Source organism: Embiotoca jacksoni, unplaced genomic scaffold (genome assembly GCF_022577435.1).
Source record: "Embiotoca jacksoni isolate LCO1_2020_lvr unplaced genomic scaffold, fEmbJac1.0.p SCAF_55, whole genome shotgun sequence".
In the NCBI taxonomy this organism is placed as follows: Eukaryota; Metazoa; Chordata; class Actinopteri; family Embiotocidae; genus Embiotoca; species Embiotoca jacksoni.
The window spans coordinates 1223163-1244414 of NW_027185409.1; the positions used below are offsets into that span (position 1 = coordinate 1223163).

A 21252-nucleotide genomic window follows, 5' to 3' on the forward strand; every position below is an offset into this window, starting at 1 on the left:
TTTGTTAAGGAAGCAACAAAAAGGGGAAAAAGAACCAGAATAAAATGACATGAGGAGAAAAGTAGAGACGCTTTTAAAAAACCACGAAGTAAAAGAGTCGGAGAGGAAAAGGACGGATCCACAAACTGGAAGCACATCTGGCAGATTTCAGTGTGAATCGAGCATCATTGGGAACTAATGAGCGTGACTTTGTCCTCAAAGTGTGAGTCATTAGAGGACTGGAAATCCTTGTTGAGTCAATTAAAGCTCGATGACACGATGACGACTAAAAAATTAAAAAACTGAGCCTCGCGGAGGAATTGTTGGAGACACGACTGGGAGATCGTCGAGCACTTTTCTAAAACAGCTGAAATAATAATAATAAAAAAAAAGGATTGTACGGAGTCAAATCAAAGCAAAATGCTGCTACACAATTTTCTAATAAAACAGATGCAGTGACAAAAATAACAAAACAATCTGACTGCATTTCCTGAATATGTAATGTGCTGAATTTGTATTTTACACATCAGAGGTGTACAAGACATTTAATATATTATTATTAAGTGACTGGACTTTACATAATTAACACTTCTTCGCTGCTTTCCAACAAATCTGTGGACCCTTTTTTTTTTCTTCCCCACATCCTACTTTTATTTAACCTTTATTTTAAGTAGGTAGATCCCAATGAGATTAGCATCCTGTTTTGTTGGAGGGAGACCTCGCTGGGACGTTTCCGACAGAAGACACGATTAGAACGAAACGAGACGAAAAAGAGACGGAGACGCAAAAAGATGTCTTTACAGACGACACGCCGTAATGTCTCTCGATGAAACGACGGCTTCGGACGCAGGAGTCGGGACACGCGGCGCACACTTACACAAACAAACAAAACAGAAAAACAAATGACAGAACAAACAAACGACGCCACCTTTAAAATGTTTCAGGCGCCGCCGTCACTACGAGCCTCAGGTGTTCTGCATCGCGCTCCTCTTTGATATTCAAACCAACCTTCACCGGGAGCCCGGGACACACACACACACACACACACACACACACACACACACACACACACACACACACACACACACAGGTTTGATTTTCCACTGGCCCATTGTCGTCCCTCTGTTCTCTGTAAAAGTCCATTCTTCTCTTGCAGTTAAAGTCTCTATTAGAGGTCTCCTACGGCGTCCGACACACCATGCAGATCTGCGCCTGCCGCTGAGCCTTTGGTCCCGGTAACGACCCCCAAACCTCAATAAATGCCACATCATAAATAAACATTAAAAAAAAAACACATACGCAAAAAAAAAAAAGGAACAGAAAAACAGCTCATCTGACGGTTCAGAGTCCGTCTGAACGAAGCGTTGAAATCATCCTGATTAACAAAAGAATGAACCGTATAATGAACTAATATTGAAGCCAAATCAACAGAAGATCACCGAGAACCAGTAACGGGTCTGAACTAAAAGCTGTGATGAAATATGAACGTGTGAAATAATATAAAACCTTCTAAATCTCTATGAAACCTTTAACGGTGATTTATTACACTAAATAAAAAAAGGATTTTACTTTGATTCTAATCTTGTCGAAGAAATTCACACGTTTGTCGATGAATCTAAAATAAATTTTTACTAAATCAAATAATTAGGTTTGATGCTGATGAATGAATTTTATGGAAAAGTTTAACGATCTCCTTAAAGAGAAAAGAGACCGTTTATGATTTATAGACTGAAGATGAGTTAAATGTTGAGTTTTATTGGATGGATGAATTTAAAAAAGTTAAAAAAAAAAGTTTTGTTACAGGAAGTGAACTTTTTTTCCAACATTTATGTCAAATGACATTTTATTCAAATGTGATATATTTTACAGAAAATTAACATTCTAGAGGTAAAATAAAATCTCAGAATAATGAAAAAAAACAAAACTTAATTTAGCAAATATAGAAACAGGATCAGCAACAGCAGAGATTACCGTCGTTCTTCGTGGACGAGATGGAGTTTGACGGAGTTTGATGGAGTTTAACGGAGTTTGATGGAGTTTGATGAAGTTTAATGGAGTTTGATGGAGTTTGATGAAGTTTAATGGAGTTTGATGGAGTTTGACGGAGTGTGATGGAGTTTGATGAAGTTTAATGGAGTTTGATGGAGTTTGACGGAGTGTGATGGAGTTTGACGGAGTTTGATGGAGTTTAATGGAGTTTGATGGAGTTTAATGGAGTTTGAAGGAGTTTGACGGAGTTTGATACAGTTTAATGGAGTTTGACGGAGTTTGATGGAGTTCAACGGAGTTTGATGGAGTTTAATGGAGTTGAACGATGCGACACGTTAACTGTAAAACTCGTATTATTATCAACTTTTTAGCTGCACAATATTTACAGTTTGGATTTTGCAGCATCTAAGAATGATCAGAATTAAAACACGAGCAATACCACGGTGGGCCAAATCAAACGAGGTGCGGCCCAAGTTTGGCCCATGGACCCCATATTGGGCCGCTCTGAAGGAGGAAACAAGTCTTTAGTCACTTTAAAGTATTTACAGTATTTACTGCTGCGCTCGTTGTCTTCTATCTATTTAAACGGGCTCCACATGTGTGACTGGGCAATAAAGTGCTGCCTCATTATAATAATATTAAAATCAACATGAATATAAATGGTTCAACATTTTTGTATCAGGACATTTTTAACTTTTATGATGAGCATTGGGTGTTTCTGTTTTTTTTGTGATGCAGTGACAAATTACATGAATTTTAATTTAATTGTGAATAATATGACATCATTACTAATCATGCCATGACAATATATGAATAATAAATATTGTTTTAATTGGGATGCCTCAGGTTTCAAAACACACATTAGCTTCAACGTGTAACGAATTATTTATCAATGAATAATTCATTTAAAAAAACACACTTACACACACACACACACACACACACACACACACACACACACACACACACACACACACACACACACACACTTACATACACTAAATTCACATTCCATTAATCAAAACAAAGTTCACACGGACCAATCTGCATTCTGCACCTGATCACACTGATTTTAATTGGATGAAATGAGGATAACCTTTACTCTAATTGGCTGTGGGAAAGTGTGTGTGTGTGTGTGTGTGTGTGTGTGTGTGTGTGTGTGTGTGTGTGTGTGTGTGTGTGTGTGTGTGTGTGTGTGTGAGACATGTTTTTAATGTGTGACTCAAGTGTGTGTGAATCCATCTTGAACACACACACACACACACACACACACACACACACACAGATATATATATATATCTGTGTGTGTGTGTGTGTGTGTGTGTATGTGTGTGTGTGTGTGTATTCTGGCACTGTAGCGGTGACAGGTTGTGGAGCTTCAAGGTGAGGCCATGCACAGTGTGTGTGTGTGTGTGTGTGTGTGTGTGTGTGTGTGTGTGTGTGTGTGTGTGTGTGTGTGTGTGTGTGTGTGTGTGTGTGTGTGTGTGTGTGTTAGGGAGCATGGATGTTCCAGACTACAGAGATCCTTCTGTGTTACAGTGACATTTAGTTTCCAGGTCAGTCCTGCAGCTCTGGGGAATAAGGTGCAACCACCACGCTGCCATGGCGACGCAGCCTCAGGAGAGACGGGACACTGAGTTGAAGAGGGAGGGGTGGGGAGCGGGGGGTGGGGGGGTGCTGGTGCAACACACACCATCATTTCTGCAGCCTTTGACTCAATGGGTCTTTAAAATGTGTTTGTATATTCTTACAAGGACTTTTAACACCAATAAAATCAATGCTGCTGCCAGACGATTATTATTGCCACGCCCACTGGTCACTGATTGGTCTGTCACTCAAAGTTGACAGGAAGTATTAAACATGTTTGAAACAACTTAATAAGATGTAGATGAACTCTACCGCTACTATTTTTAGTTATCTTAGCGGTATTATTATTATTAATAATAATATTTTTTATTATTACAGGAATAGTTAAGTGTTTAGGGAAATATGCTTTCTCTTTCTCGCCCCGAGTGTCGTGTGTCTCCGGTTCAAGTTTGGAGAAACAAAGAAGATTCGCTTTCTTTAAGATGAATCACTGAAAGAGGGTAAACAGAAATGATTCTTTCTCTCCTTCTGGCAAATGAAATGTCTTTTTAGCAGCTTTAAAATGCTCAAAAACTCAAGAAACTTTGCACACAATTCAGCCCCAGTGGAAATTTAAGTATTTCATAGGTTTGTCTGAAAACGGCTCGCTAGCGCCCCCTAACGGGAGATCTGCGCTCACCTTGCCAATAACAGGGATGTCCACGGATCCCCAGGTGTCGGCCCCCCAGTGCACCATCCCCGACGCGAAGTCTGCCGTCACGATGCCGAGGACTGACGACCCGCCGGGGAGGAGAGAAAGAAAAAAAGCAATAACATTTGTTGTTATTCGATATGAAGACACACGAAAAACATTTTCTCCAACATTTATTTAAAAAAAAAAAAAAAAAAAAATACAAATGAGTGTCTCGGGTGATTGTGGGACAGTTTTTTATTTTTTTTTGATGGCTCACCGATGCCGAGGACGATCTGGTAGATGTGAACGGTGGAGAAGTTCAGGAGGAGGAAGGAGAAGTTGATGATGAAGAGGAAGAGGCACAATATCACACACACACACTCCTGGAGACGTTTACCTGGAGACCACACGGACGACAGCAAAAAAACCTCTATTTATCCAAGCGTCATTCAAAAAATACAGATCATTCAGTCCCTCCAGGGAAATCTTGAAATAATGAACACAAATTCAAGAAATTTTTTTCAAATTTCTGTGATTTTCCCGACAAAAAAAAAAAAAAAAGATTCATCAGAAAGCTGTGCTGAAAGTATGAACGACATAAAGTGAAGTAAACTCGCTTCATTAAAAAAAAAAAAAAAAAACTGGCGGGAAACAATGGAAGTTTGTGGGAAATGTGTCCTTCACAATAAAATGATGTGATTAAATGTTTGTGATCAGAGGAAGTGATTCCATATTACTGGATGTTAAATGAGTTTTGTCCACACGTCCAGTTGTCAGAGACGTCTCTTTGTTTGTTTCATCCAGCAGGTCTATGTGTTGAATGAACATGAATTAAACAGCATCTAAAGCTCTTATTTTGAAAGGCTGACGTAGTCCTTGTTTCTATATTCCAGTCACAGACGGTCTGTTCTGGAAACATACGCAGCTTTTAGGACCTTTTAGGACCTTTTATGAGCTTTTAGGACCTTTTAAGACCTTTTATCTCCTTGTTTTTTTTCAAGTTCAATAAATAAATTAAAAAAAGATTAGAACTGAAATCATTCTGTGATTGTTGCAGCATGATTAATATTCTCACAGGAAGTGATTACAGATTTATTCCTTCATCAAGTAGTGCATACATTTTCTTTTGTTGGAGAAAATCTGCTGCAATAATCAAACATTTCCGATCGCAACAATTACAAAAAAAACCTTCCTTGAGTGACGGATGAATTTAATGAGGACGAAGATGAAGGAAGAAGTGAGAAGTTTGCTGCGTTCAGCTGTATTCATGAACTGGTGAAGTCCCCGAAAACCACCGGGAGAACACGTCACTCCCCACCGGGGGTCAAAGCACCGCTCACCCACCACCACCGTGTGTGTGTGTGTGTGTGTGTGTGTGTGTGTGTGTGTGTGTGTGTGTGTGTGTGTGTGTGTGTCCAGGGTGTTAATATGTAATCAGCCAGATGAAGACAAGTGTACTCCAGGCTGCGGGGTCGTGACCTCTCAAATGTGTGAACACCCAACGCTGATGCAGCACTCACACACACACACACACACACACACACACACACACACACACACACACACACACACACACACACACACACACACACACACGCACACACACTCTTTTCCAGGTGGGAGGCCGGTCTCTGCAGGGAGGGGGGGGAGGTAAGGGGGCAACTCGCAGGTCAGCGGTCTCGACGAAAAGGGATGAAAACTCGGTACTCTAAACTGGCGATTCAGCGATATTAGGAGGCGTCGAGGACCTGAGAGGCTGAATTATTAAAAAAAAAAAAAAAACGTTTGTGATTTTCACCGTATTTATCGCCGATATCTGCCGTGAACTCTTGAACTTTCAGCACGAGCAGGAAGTTGTGACATCAGCGTCGTGTCACCGACGTACAAAAATAAACTCGAAAATGTACAAATATAAACTGTCTTTGGCCCCCTCTCCCCTTCCCTCCCCTCCTCCCTCCCCCCCCCCACACCCCCTCCCCCTCCACCTCCCTCCCCCTCCACCTCCCTCCAAAGCTCCTGCTGTCTTTGCTTTTATCTAATGTGCCTCTAAAACTTTAATGTGTTCCGATCCTAATGTATCACACAGCATTAGCAGCCTATAAGATATTCATGACGGTTTTTTCTAATAAAGCACACGGGCCTGCGAGTGTGTGTGTGTGTGTGTGTGTGTGTGTGTGTGTGTGTGTGTGTGTGTGTGTGTGTGTGTGTGTGTGTGTGTGTGTGTGTGTGTGTGTGTGCGTGCCTATAGGCCGGTGTGACTATGAATATGCTATCAGCCTCTCCGTGAAGGTATGGACCGAGGTGGTCACGGGAGATTTAGAATATGTGATTATGGATATTTGAGGAATCGTCGGACGTGACCCTTCACCTTCTGGAAAAAAGACGCCGTGGAGGCGACAGATGGCGAATTTAAGTTCAGCTGCTTCATCGAGTTTGACTTTGTAGAGTTGTTTTGGAAAAAAAAACTTGTTTCTGATGTTACCTGAAAGTTGGACAAAAGTAAAACAAAGTGTTGAAGATATCTTTCGATGTCCTGCACTGCTTTTAGTTTAAAGGAATCGTTCTACATTTTGTTCTTTTTTTTTTGTTTTGTTTGATTGACACGACTCTCAAAGTGCGATCGTAAAGCTGAAAGAAAGTCGATCAACGTCGGCACGTTAATTAGACCGCTGGTACGAGAACATTTGGGGAAATGGAAAGAAGTCGCAGAGAGACAAATCCAGCGAGTGAGGGGGAGGAGCTACGATTGTGTTGTTTGAGTGTGAGAAGTTTGAACAGTGAATGTTTTCCCCTCAGACGCCTCAGAAGGTCCCGGTGGAACTCTGTGTTGACAGTCTGACTCTGGGGGACAAATTCACGGTGACACAACCTCCGTCAACGTCAAAGGAAACCCAGCTGGTGTCTCCTGACCTGACGCGCCTTCTTCTTCGGTCTCAGACGGTGAAGCTCCGCCCCCTTTTGAAACGTCCCTCAGAAACACGCCGTCGACTTTCTGAAGCGTTTCGAGAGTCTCTGTTGACCGTTTACAGAGTTTGAACCAAAAAAACATGTTTCTCTGCTCCAGTTTCAGGTCACTAATGTTCCCGTTACCAGCGGTTACGTTAACAATACGTACGAGATTATGAACAATAACTCTTCCTGAACAACGGTTCATTTCTATATTCGTATATTTTGTGGTGAACAATAAGATTTGTGATTAAAACCATTTAAAACATCTAATAAAAAGAGAGATTTGTTCCTCCTTGTTCGTCCGTGTTCAATCAGCACACGCATGTCCGGTGTAACGACTGATCGTGTTTACATCACGTCGCCAAGGTGACGGGGTTTTTTAGGTTTTTTTTAGTCCACACCGAGGTTAAGTAGACCGCATTTAGCTCTGTTGTCTCCGAGCTTCATGGTGACACCATTTTCCTCCACTCCTGCCCCCAAGGTACACACACACACACACACACACACACACACACACACACACACACACACACACACACACACACACACACACACACACACACACACACACACACACACCTCGAGGGATCAGTACACCAAAAAACTCCCTCGAACACAAACGGCACGTTAACAGACACCGCGACGCTCCGACTGATGGATTTCCTAACACATTCCTCTCTGCTACACATCCTCATGACACGTACACAAATTCAGACACTCCATCTCCGTCACGTACACACACACACACACACACACACACACACACACACACACACACACACACACACACACCCACGGTGCAGGGCCGTGGAGCAGTGGGGCGGCTGTCAGGTGATGTGCGTCAGTCCTTGGATCCTCCGGCTCCCTGGTGAGGGGAAGGAAACTAGGACAGGCCTCCGCAGAGCGCACACACACACACACACACACACACACACACACACACACACACACACACACACACACACACACACACACACACACACACATAAGCCCTTGTCCCTCAGGCCATGGCATTGCTGGATATCACACACAGCTACAGACAGACACATAAAAAAAACAGCCTCTACGAGCATATATGTATGGACATATGTCTAGAACACACACACACACACACACACACACACACACACACACACACACACACACACACACACACACACCTGACCTGCCTTCTCCTGGCATACAAGCACCAAAATTAACACACACTCTTCGGGGCCGAAGCAGCACACTCATTAATATCGTTCTGACAACAACTGGCTCCCTGGCAACCTCTCTGCCATCGCTCACCCCCCCCCCACCCTCCACCCCCCACCCTCCACCCCCCCACCCCACCCCCCCCTCCACCCCACAAACCCCCGCCTGCGAGCGTGCACGTGGGTTGTGCACAGGGATTTAACCTGGGCGGAGCCAGGGGAGGGGAACGAGGGGTGCTAATAGGCTGAAATTAATCAACGCCGGCTGATTCGCTGTCTGGGGAATGAGTGGCGGGCAGCAGGCAGGAAGGAGAACACGTCCTGAATACTAATGGCCCGATGGATCGGGGGGACGGAGATCGGATCGCTCCGCCGCTCGCCGACAGTTTCTGTCAAAAACAAAACGCCCCAAAAAACACATCACAAAAACATCGATCACATGTTCAAATTTTGGTCAACCCCCCCCCCCCCCACCGTCATTGGGTCGGGCCTCTCTCCGCTTTGACCTTTCACCCCCAACGAACATCTTAAATATCAGTTGCGAGGTGTGCTCTGAAGGTGTCCCGTCGCCGCCGACGACCGCGGACCCCCGAGAGGGAACTCAAAGAGGAGCGCACGCTTCCCGTCTCAGAAGGCTGGTGGCCATCTTGGCGTGTAATTAGGCCACGTTATCAGATCATATCCATTATCGGGGAAAACCACGTGAGACCGGATCCTCATGACCTCGACGGGCCGGAGGAAGAGGGGGGAGGTGGAGGGGGGCGCTGCTCATTGTGCTTTGTTGTACCTTCACATCGTCACCACACCATCGGACTCGGAGCGCACCGTCAGTAAACTTGCACCGTTTGCTTTGTTTCTTTTTAGGCAGTTTAAGTTGAGTCCATTGTGTTTTTATTAGTTTTCCTCCAACTGGATTGAAGTGGGAGGAGCTTAGTGAAGAAAAAAACCCCGAATTCCATTAAATCCATTAAAAACCTCGTGGATTCACAGAACAACAGTCCTGATGGAGGAAAAACTCTCCCGAAACTTTGTTCATGTTTTCATGAATATTTCAGGCTATAAAGTCGTAAACGGTTCATTTAAAGCTTTTAAAAGTCTCCAACCTTTTTTTATTTCCCACTTTGACAAAATGAAACATTTATTCACGTAGCTGAGCTCCACCCAAACCAGCTGAATGTGCTTCTTTTGAGCAGAACAATATCAAAATTGATACTTCAACCAGTCGCTGGTGGTTCGGGAGTAGAACCCGTTTTACAAACATTATAATTTATATTTGTTTTTACAAAATGATTGTGTGAACAAACTTTAGGTTCGTTTTACTTTTTCAAGAAGGAAGGATTCGTTTTTGGCTTCGATTTGGACTTCAGATCACTAATAATATAACTAGTAATAAAACTTATAATAAAACTAATAATAAAACTAATAGTACAACTAGTAATACAACTAATAATACAACTCACAGTATCGCTGTTGAACACGGACCAACAGAGAAGGAGTCTCTGTCACATACATGTAATAAACATGTTTTATTATTATTATTTTAATTATTTTATTCACTTCTACGGTCAAAAGATATCAAAATATAAAGTCTCATCTCAGGAGTCACTTCTGTAATATTTAAATAATGACGCATTTAACCTGCAGCACCTGATCCTGAGGACTGCAACGCTGCAGCTGTGCATGTCCATACACTGTCAACACACACACACACACACACACACACACACACACACACACACACACACACATAGACACACACACACACACACACACACACACACACACACACACACATAGACACACACACACACAGACACACACACACACACACACACACACACACACACACACACACACAGAGAGAGCGAGGGACAAAAACCAAAGGCAGCAAACAAGCGAGCCGGCCGGACGAACCACCGACGGAGCAAAAAGACAAACTCACAGCGTCCCTCGCCCGTCTCTCTCATGTCCCCCGTCACCCCCCCCCGTCTCTCTCACCCCCCTGCCTCTCTCACCCCCCCCGTCTCTCTCATATCCCCGTCTCTCTCATGTCCCCGTCTCCCCCCCGTCTCTCTCATGTCCCCGTCATGTCCGTCTCCCAGATAAACTCCACTCACACACTCTGATGTTACAGACAGCAGAATCACACACAGCTCTGCTTTCATTCTCCGTCTGTTTCTCTTTCTGCGTCCCCCTGGTTGGCTCTCAGTAGACCGTCTTCAGATGGGACTCAGGGGGGGAGAGAGGGGGTAGAAGGGGTGAGAGAGGGGGGGAGAGATGGGGGTGGGTGGTAAAAAGTGGGTCACATGCTCAGAGAGGAAGAGAATGGAAAAAAAAAAAGAGGAGGGGAGAGACGGAGAGAGATGAGGGTGAGAGACGCTGAGGGAGAGTGACAGCAACATGGAAACATGGGTGGGAGGGGGGGGGCACAAAGAGGGGGAGGGAGGGAGGGAGGGAGGGGAGGGGAGGGAGGGAGGGGAGGGGGGGTAAATTCCCCTGTTCAGAGGGAGTGGATCAGTCACAGGCCTCTTTCCTTTCATGTGATCTCAACGGACCGCAGAACCTGGGACACACACACACACACACACACACACACAATAACTGTACACAACACAGGGACAACACAAGCAAACACACACTACCCCCCCCCCCCCACACACACAAAACCAACAACAATGCAAAGTACACATAGCACAGATGAAGAAATGATACACACACAAGCACAAACACATTATGTATGTCTTTATGAGGATGTGCACACACACACACACACACACACACACACACACACACACACACACACACACACACACACACACACACACACACACACACACACACACCCCCCTGCCAGACAAACTTAATAAATCCATTACCCTGTAGATTCAACAGCAACAAAGAGAGGAATGTAGCAAATGAGATTCAATAATGGCATACCGACACACACACACACACACACACACACACACACACACGTAGACAAACAGATGCATATACTCAGGCAAAATACACACACACACACACACACACACACACACACACACACACACACACACACACACACATCAATGTAACCCACGTGAGAGCAGTGTAAGTAGGCCCTGCTCCAGCCTCCCCCCCTGGTGGACACACACACACACACACACACACACACACACACACACACACCGGTGCACACACACACAAAGGAACACATGATGGGATCTGTCCATCCTTTTGTGTGTGTGTGTGTGTGTGTGTGTGTGTGTGTGTGTGTGTGTGTGTGTGTGTGTGTGTGTGTGTGCTATATGCCATCCCCTCATCTCATGGGCTTTCTGCTACCACCATATTCATCTGCAGCTCTCATAAGGATCATTACACACATTGCGTTGGTCAAGGTCAACAGTAAAATCCGGCCTAGGAGGCTCGCCTAAAGCTAAAGATGCACTGAGTGTGTGTGTGTGTGTGTGTGTGTGTTTCAGTGTTGTGGTGCATTATCTTGGTCTGCAGGTCCGATATTAAAAATCAAAAATCACAAAAACTGCAAATAAAATGTAAACTTTGGTGATTTGTGATCGATGCAACCACACAATAGTTGATTGTTTACTTTTCCAAGTGTTTTGTGTCTTAAATACGGGACCTGATGTGGGAAAAAAAAAGGTTTTGGAAAAAAATATTAAACTTTTTCCAGGTTAAAAATGATTTTTTTTGTTTTTAATCGCACAATGCAAAAAAAAAGAAGAAGATGAAAACCTTTAATTTCAGCAACATCTGAAATTCACATTCAAATCAAACTCCATCAGGTATTTTCAGTCAATACTAAATATAAACAGTTGACATACACTCACACACGACTTCCTACTTCCATGCAGAGATCTTTTTTCTCACATTACTTTTGTTCTTTTTTTTTTTCTTTTTTTTTCAAACGTGCTCGAAACACGCAAAAAAAAAAAAAAAAAAAAAAAAATAGGTCATCTGTCATTCTCCTTAATAACACATTAAATTACACTGCAGCACTTTAATGTTCTGATTCTGCTGACTTCACTAGAAATCTCCACACGCACACACACACACACACACACACCACACACACACACACACACACAGAGGTCAAAGCCACACACAGCCCATGTGACCCCTCAGGGCCCAGCACACACGCTCAGATGGTGCCCGACCTCTGACCTTTGTGGCCCTGGTGTCAGCAGTTCGGGGAGTCCGGCCGCGCAGCCGCGCGTGTGTGTGTGTGTGTGTGTGTGTGTGTGTGTGTGCGTGTGTGTGTGTGCGTGTGTGTGTGTGTGTGTGTGTGTGTGTGTGTGCGTGTGTGTGCGTGCGTGTGTGTGTGTGTGTGTGTGTGTGTGTGTGTGTGTGTGTGTGTGCGTGTGTGTGTGTGTGTGTGTGTGTGAGAATGTGTCAAGTTTCTGGCACGAGAGGTGAGTGACATCACGGCAGCACGACATCACCGGACAAACCAGTCAGACTTCAGGGCTGAGAATAATTTCAGCTTTTCTCCAACTCTACATTTTCTTTGTCGTAATAATTCCACATGTATGTTGGGCTCTGATTCCCCGTCACAGTGAGTATTGATAAATTAATCAGATGTAAATGAAGCAAATTTGAAGAAAAACTGTCCTGAAAGCCACTGAATTTTTGGTAACTTGACGTTGGTGCAATTCAATTAAACTTTATTTAAATGGCGCAAAATCACAACACAGGTTATTTTAAAAGCTCTTAACATATTAAAGTCCTTCCAACATTATAAAGAGCAATCCAACAATTCCCACATACATACATTGAGGTGTTTAGGGAACATTGGTAACTTGTAGTGTCTACCTATAGCCTGCATATGAGGCGTTTAGGGAACATTGGTAACTTGTAGTGTCTACCTATAGCCTGCATATGAGGCGTTTAGGGAACATTGGTAACTTGTAGTGTCTACCTATAGCTTGCAAATGAGGCGTTTAGGGAACATTGGTAACTTGTAGTGTCTACCTATAGCTTGCAAATGAGGCGTTTAGGGAACATTGGTAACTTGTAGCGTCTCTCACTGTTTTCATTTTCCTTACTGCTGGTTTCTGTCGTTCTGCATCACGTGGTGTGACGCTGTGAGAAAGTAGGAGCGCTTGTTTTGATGCAGCTGATGTCCCTCATGGTGTGAACCTAGATTGTGCTTTTAACACTATTAACCGTGCAGCCCTGAAAAACAGGAGACAACATTTGCTGCATCTCTCTTTCTACGGTTAAAAGCCGCCTCGACTCTTTCACCACCTAAAAACACATGGAGGATGAAATACAACCGGCCTGGAGTCGAGTTTATGAACCAGAGATCCACTGATTATAATCAAACGAATTACATTTCCGCCGCGGCGCAGACTTAATGAAGTGATATCCGAGGAGCTCCTGCAGGACGTCTTTGTGTTTTAATGGGAGCAGGGCGACACGTGAGGAGGAGGAGGAGGAGGAGGAGGAAGATCCGTAGCACTCTTTAGATCACTTAAAACGCACTGACAGCAGAACACTGGAGGGGAACTGGAGATCACACACACACACACACACACACACACACACACACACACACACACGGACAGATATACATGCTTAGGACCCGAAACATACATGAGACAGGCCTGAGATGTGGTGAAACACGGGGAGGAGGGGAAGGCAGCGGACCGTGACACTCCAGACATACGGGAGGGCCGAGAAGAGACGAGGGGATGAACGGAGAGTCGGAGACACGCAGCAACAGATGCGTCCAGCTGTTTGTCCGTCCTCGCGTTGCCGTAATGAGGCCGTGTTTGGCTCTGTGGAGCGTTGCCAACGCCTCATCTAACTTCTCCAAACTCTAACAAGCCAAACTGCTATTTAGATTTACCTCCTACCGCCGCTCGAACCGAGCCCAAACAACTAAGCACATAAACAGCGTGGCGCTCCCTTAAATGGACACTTTGACATTTTGAATTTCTCCTGTTTATTTTTCTTTAAACAGACACTTGTCAGCATGTGGGGGAACATTTTTTTGCTTTTAAGTTTTCATAAAATGTCTCTGCAGCATTGTTAGCGTCGCTGAGCATATCTTCCACTCGCGGCCCGCTGTGCCCTTCGGCTGAAAGGAGGTGGAAAAGCTTTCTGAGTCGTTTGGGTGGATTCACACACACACACACACACACACACACACACACACACACACACACACACACACACACACACACACACACACACTTTAAGCTGATGAAAATAAAGAGGTAATAAATTATTAGAGCCCGACTGATACTGGATTTATGGGGTTAATATATATTAGAAAGTAAAAAAAATTCCAATATCACAATGATTAAATGTGGTTATCAAAGATATGTAATGAAGTCAGAATATTCAATGACTAAACTATATAATAAATAAAACAGATATGAAAATAGTTTCTAAAATATCTCGAGCATCTTTCTCAGCATTATATTCTGTAAAAAAAAAAAAAAAAAAAAAAAAAATTTAAAGTATAAATATCAGACAACATATAAATTGATAGATCTGTGATTGGTCAATATCGTAAACCGGTTGGACAATAAATGATCATCAGATGGTCCATTTATTACATTTATGAACTCCAAACAGACGTCCAAACTTGGAGCATTGTGCTGCAAAGTGTCACTTTATTTTTAAATGGTAAAGTGAAAAAAAAAATAAAAATGGATTTCTCCAACATCACATTTACATTCTGCAGCTGTGGACAACATGTCGGGTCACAAGTCATAGAACACGTCACAAAGCAGTAAATTCAACACAATAAAGTCTCAGGTTCCTTCAGAAGGTTTTTTATAGAAGGAAGTTGCAACGGAAACTCTCTGCAGGGAAGTCGGTGGATTCTGCGGACCAGAAAAAGGTTTGAACTGTCTGTTACTGATTGTTCAGAAGACGTGACCCGGTTCACATTTACTCCTTCATCACAAGTTCACTGCACAAAGAAACCAGGAAATAAATGTGATTCAAATAAATGAAGGCTGACAGATCGGCTTCAGAAAAGTGTGATTTCTTTTCCTCGTAAATTTGTTCTTTAACAAAATGCAGCTTCAAACTACAGCTGCACACGACAGACTGTAGTTTCGTATTGAAAGAACAATCACGACTGAAGCCTCCACAAGTTAAAGGGTCGAGGGTCGAGGGCCGAGCGGGAACCCTCCTGCTGAGTGTTATTGTGTAACACACTAATTTGAAGTTGCATCGGGGCCTCTGGGCCTATTTTTCCCCCGAGTGGCTCCGCCCACTGAGATCTGTGTGGCCGCGAAGCGAGAGTGGATAAAGGGTCAGGACCCCAAATGCATATTTGATCCTCTTAACCATCAATCAGCAACGCGTTCAACAGGCTGGCAGATCATCAGCAGCCGGCTCAGTTTGGACCGCGTGTGACTCCGCCTCCTCTCATACATGATAATAAAAAATCACAAGCTTTGTATTGGTGATTTTTAGGCCACTAAAGTCGAACTGAGTGAGTTTAATTTCATTTTAAACATAATAATCAGGACAAGCTGAGCTGAATTAACATTAAAACTAATGACAACAGTGACGTCACCCCGGCTGTTATGAAGTCTCAATTTTGACCAGAAGTGACCATATTTGGACGAGCTGGGGGAGGAGCCAGTGGTGGATCTGACTGAACTGATTGGAAACCTGTCGATACTACGTCCCGCCCACCGATAGCTGTAACCTGACTGCACCACAGGCCTGCCAATCAAACAGATACAGAAAGTCTTCAACATGCCAGCTCTTAGCCAAAGTGTTCCTGAGCCCATGCGGTGATTTCCACAACAGCATTAAGGTCGTTTTTATAGCAGAGCCACCTGAGGGCCAAAGATCACAGCCAACCAATATCTTCAGCTGTGTCCCTTACATCCAAATTTAGATTTCTTTTTTTGGCGCATGTTTGAAAATAAGAACATGAATCCATTATCTATACCTGCTGTGTCCTGAAAGAGGGTCACATGGGGGCGGAGCCTAAATCCTAAGGCTAATTAATGACCAGTTTTAAAAAGTTTACATCCCCAATATTATAAACTGATGTATGATCCAAATGAAAACACCGGCTCCCTGTCATCGGATCGTATTCAACTTTAATTAAGCTAAATAATCACTGTGTGTGTGTGTGTGTGTGTGTGTGTGTGAGTGCTTCCATTAAAGTGTAATGTTTGCGTTGCCAGAGCGGAGATGGTTAACTCGGCTCTCTGTAGTAATTGTGCTGAATAATAGTGAAGATCTAATTGCATTAACGGCGAAGGTGACTCCGTTTACTGACGGAGTCTAAAAATAGAACGGCTGGTCTCACCGGCGCTCGCTGAACTGAAGGGTTTGTTGTAAATAAAAAGGATGTTGTTGTTGTTGTTTTTGTGTTGTTTTGTTTTTTTAAAGGATGTTCTTCGGCTCAGTGAGTCGGTTCGAAGCGGCGACGCCGAACCGACTCACTGGTCGGTGAACACGGAAAACACTCATTGTGCTGCGAGGGATTTGGATTGAAGCGACGACCCAGTGACATATGTCCTCGTATACACCTCGCAATCATGTATGGAGCAGTCCCCTCCTCCTCCTCCTCCTCCTCCTCCCCCTCACACACACACACCCCCGACCGTCGTTCCAGTTTTAGAAAAAAAGAGTCAACAAGTTGCCAACGCGGCTCGACCAGAGGCAATTAAAATGCTCAGCGAAGTGAGACGTGGGCAGATGGTCCGGCAGAACGTGGCACCAGCCGGCTTGATGCACAACTGGTAACGCAGGTTTTCTCTTTGCTAAGGTCTGCAGCACAGCGCGCTTCCCGTCACGCCAAAAAAAAACCGCAGACGGATCTACGGCCGAAAAAAAAAAAAATCCCCCATAAAAAAAAACAGCTCAATTTATTTATTCGCCCGGCACAGAACAAAATATCAGCGGTCAGCAAAACACAATCCTGAAGAAGCTGGACGAGGTTTAACGAAGCAGACTCGTTTAGGATTAAGGAGGCTGATGACGGCGGCTGCTTACGCTCCACTTTTTTTATTCCAGACATTTTAATCGGAGGCTCGTTTGGACGCCGGGTGAATCTGAACGAACCAAAAAATACAGCAACACCGAGGACCCCCAAAAAACCAACGTGACCCGACCGATGCTCCGGCAGCGGAGGCCTTCATCTGGGATATCTGACTGCAAAGGGCTTCTGGTGTACTTTTCCTGTTGGATTTAAAGACCAAATATATCCTCCACAAACTCTGATTGATTGTTGATGTTTCCATCAAATCAGAAAAAAAAAAAAAAAAAATCAAAAGTAAATGTGAAGCTCCGAAAACATCTTTCGTGAGGATGTCGATGCCTGTAAAGCTCCTCGTCTTTCAAACTCTAGTTTGTACCTCAAATAAAAAAGTTGGTTTTTAAACTGATTTATTAAAAAATCCGTCCGACCAATCTGCCTTTTTTTTTTACGACATCACATGACCTCCTTTCGTGAACTCCGGTGATGCGTGCGTGTACATTTCACGCCGAGGCGAACAGAACGTGACACTGACACGTATCCCCCTCTAGTGGACTGACCGGGTTTTACACCGAATTTCTGCTCTAATATTTTGTCTGTTTTAAGTTTTATTTTCTCAAAAGTTTTCTCCTGAAGCTGGTTCGGTTAATTCGATTGCGTCATCACGGTGGTTCTGATCCAAACTAACGTCTTAAAAAACATCACAGAAACACAAACTAACGAACCGATCGAGGCGGCGGCACCAGAAGTGATTGTTTTTGAGTTTACGTAGAATAATAACGAATTCTGACAGAAAAGTACAAGTGGTAAAAATATATTCTAAATGACTGATATTCATTTAGTTTTTCCAGGGAGCTAAAACACGTCATTTTTTGCTGATCCGTCCACAACAGCACAAAACTCGGCTTCCCTGTCCAAGTCTGTTTCCCATCGAAATTCAAGATTCAGACAGAATGCATTTTAAAAATTTTTTTTTTTATCATGATCATTTATTTGAGATCACATTTAAATACACGAAGTACTTTAAGTTCTGTTCTCAGACACCTCCAACCATCACGGTCCAGGAGATCTTTTTAAGAACCAGAGACTTTGAGCCTGTCAGTCATCAGGCCTGAACACCGTGACAGCCACGAGGAGAAGGTCTGGAGTAACACGTCATCACTGGTTTAGTTCACCTTCTTCATCATCATCATCATCGCAGCCTCCATCAGCACTAATGTCGCACTGTGGGTTTTGCAGGCCTCTGCTGATGCCATGCCTCGCTCCTCCTCATCCCTGCTGCCCCACACAAATCAGGACAACAACAATAACAACAACAAGCAACAACAACAACAACAACGAACACGTTCGCACCCACCTGGCGAGTAGAGCCGGGCGAGCTGTCGGGCTCCGGCGTGCTGCGGTCCCCAGCGAGGCGCCGCGCTGCGTGCAGCCGCTCCGTGCTCGTTCCCGTTCGGATCCTCCTCCGCCATGGACCGGTGCCTGATGTCGGTCTCGGAGAGAAGCGACGCCGCCATGACTTCCTGCCCCGCTGCCGGCTTTCAGCTATGAGACATCAATTTGTGTGTGGCGGTGTCCCGGGGGTCGGTGTCTGCTCGGTGTCCCCTCGGTGTCCCCTCGGTGTCCCCCCCTCCGGTGCTGCTGCTGCTGAGTTGGAGGAGGGAGGCGGCGCCGACTGATGCTCGCTGTTACCGGAGCAGCCTCGCGCCACCCGGAACCACACGGACACACAGACCGACTTCAGAGAGCTGCCGTCACGAGCCGCTGTCACAACAAAACAACGTCAAATTATAGCCCGTGCACGTGCTGTGCGTTTTTTTTTTTCTCTTTAAAACAACAACAACAACAACAACAACTTCATTTGTGCTTCCAGTGTTCAGTTCAACTGCCTGTCACGTGACAGTCAGGGACCGTCTGCATTTGGCAGGTGTGATACAAAGCGGAAGTGGTACCTGAAATACACGGAAACCAGCAGAAGTAGCAGCCAGGTGAGCATGTGACGTGTTGTAGGGGAGTTTTACGGTCACGGAGAGTAACTAAGTACATTTAATCAAATACTTTTACTCATGATTTTGAGGTACTCCTTAAGTATTTCCATTTGACAGTCCCGTATCCCTCCACTCCACCACATTTCAGAGGCAAACATTGTACTTTTCAAATTAAGATTTGACACAATATAATATAAGAAGCTTTCTTATATAAGAAACTACAAAAGATCATCAAATGATCCAAATATCTCAGCAGAAAAAGTTAAATGTTATATAGAAAAAAAAGTCCAGAAGGTTTAAACAGATTTGTGGATCAGAACTTTAGTTTTTTTTTTCTTCCCAGTAATCGTGTGATGACACCTCACATTTATCTTGATATAAAACTGGATATCAAGTAGTTCAAAGCAGCTCCACCTGCAGGAACATGCATCACTGATGCTGCACTATTATATCATCGAATGATGTCATATAATAATATATCAGTCAGAGGGACTAAACCAAAACTTTTACTTTAATACTTTCACCACAATTAGCTGCAAATACTTCTGGAATTTTACAGATTTTTTTTCAATTGAGTATTTTTTACTTTGCTGTAATGGTACTCTTACTTCAGTAAAAGATCTGAATACTTCTTCCACCACTGGAAGCATGTGAAGGTTTATTCAACAGGTTTATCAGACAGCTTTAATTCATAAGTACATCCCATAATTCACCCTATGCTGCACACAATAGTCTAGATAGATAGATAGATAGATAGACAGATAGACAATAGATAGATAGATAGATAGATAGAAAAAAAATAAGCTATTAATGCCTTTTTTCATCTCATGTCTTAAAACTTTATATTTTCAACCTAAGCAGCACTTTCTTTGTTACTTTGAGTCATAATAAATCTGTTATATGTTATTTTCTCCCTCCTGATGGTCTGATTGTCTGGGAAACACTTCGGATGTGACTTGAATCCCACTGGGACGGCGTGAAAGAAGTCTCCGGGCGTAATGACGCCTCACAGGCCGACAGCACCGACGACACACAGCCCGACTTCTGTCCTGTCACAATGCAGATGGAAATATTTTGACAACAATTGTTGGTATTTTGTATTGTTTAATGCCCCCAATGCTCTTCATACAACAGTGTACATTCACTGACATGAGCTCCTGTTGTTGGATCTGTAGCAGAGAAATCAGACATTTGTTTGTTACTGTAATTTTAGTTTTCTGTGTATATCTTCAACACTTTAAAGGATAATTTCCATCATACTTAGAGCTGCAGCTGAATAATAGAAATATCTAAGCAGGACACATCTTCAACCTCTTCCTTCGAATAAATTCACATCACACAGTCGTTCTTTATTTGTCATTTATTTATTTGTTTTATCTTTTTTTTTCTGTACTAGATTATTGCAATCTGGTTAATTCACATTTAAAAAGCAGTCATTGACCAGACGCACTGAAATCGATGATATTCATTTTTTTACAATAACCATTGTGGGCCCCCATAGAGACTGGAAAACCCAATCCAAGAAAAAAAGAGAAAAAAAAAAGAAACATCTGTACGGTTTTCTGCACTTTATTTTGTTTTCATGTCTTTTTTTTTTCATAGTAATTACAAAAAAGGAAAAATATATATAACAATAATCATAAAAAGGATAAATTCAGGTGGGGAAGGGGGGAAGGGGGGGAGTCAGGAATATTACGACTGGCAAACGATCACAACACAGCACGAGTACCTACTTACTGCAAGAAATGAAAGGTACAAAAAATGAAAAGAAAGAAAAAAAAATAAGCGCATATGGAAGAAAAATAAAAACAGGCAAAGAAATTGGCACCTATGAAGTTGAATACAATAAACAACTGAGGGGACAAGAAAGTGTCGCATTGTTTCTACAATCTATTTAAAAAACAAAACAAAACAAAAAAGAAATCCCAAAAACAA

At 43.4% G+C, this 21252-nt stretch overlaps 2 protein-coding genes across 3 annotated transcripts in view; both read right to left on the minus strand.

The window, feature by feature from the left end:
- Positions 1–19138, minus strand: part of LOC138212468 (plasmanylethanolamine desaturase 1) — a 30969-nt gene extending 11831 nt beyond the window's left edge. The window contains exons 1-3 of one of the 2 annotated variants that reach the window (XM_069172855.1): positions 18687–19138; positions 4506–4625; positions 4235–4326 (exon numbers count right to left, since the gene is read on the minus strand). In XM_069172855.1, the coding sequence (XP_069028956.1) occupies positions 4235–4326; positions 4506–4625; positions 18687–18846 (372 nt within the window). In that variant the 5' untranslated portion in view covers positions 18847–19138. The remainder of the gene's footprint in view (positions 1–4234; positions 4327–4505; positions 4626–18686) is intronic. The other variant, XM_069172856.1, reaches the window with a different exon arrangement.
- Positions 19139–20870: 1732 nt separating this feature from the next.
- Positions 20871–21252, minus strand: part of znf423 (zinc finger protein 423) — a 145711-nt gene continuing 145329 nt past the window's right edge. Inside the window, 1 exon segment of the mRNA XM_069172851.1 lies at positions 20871–21252. This exon segment is cut by the window's right edge and continues 478 nt beyond it. The gene's annotated coding sequence lies outside the window, so the exon portion shown is untranslated.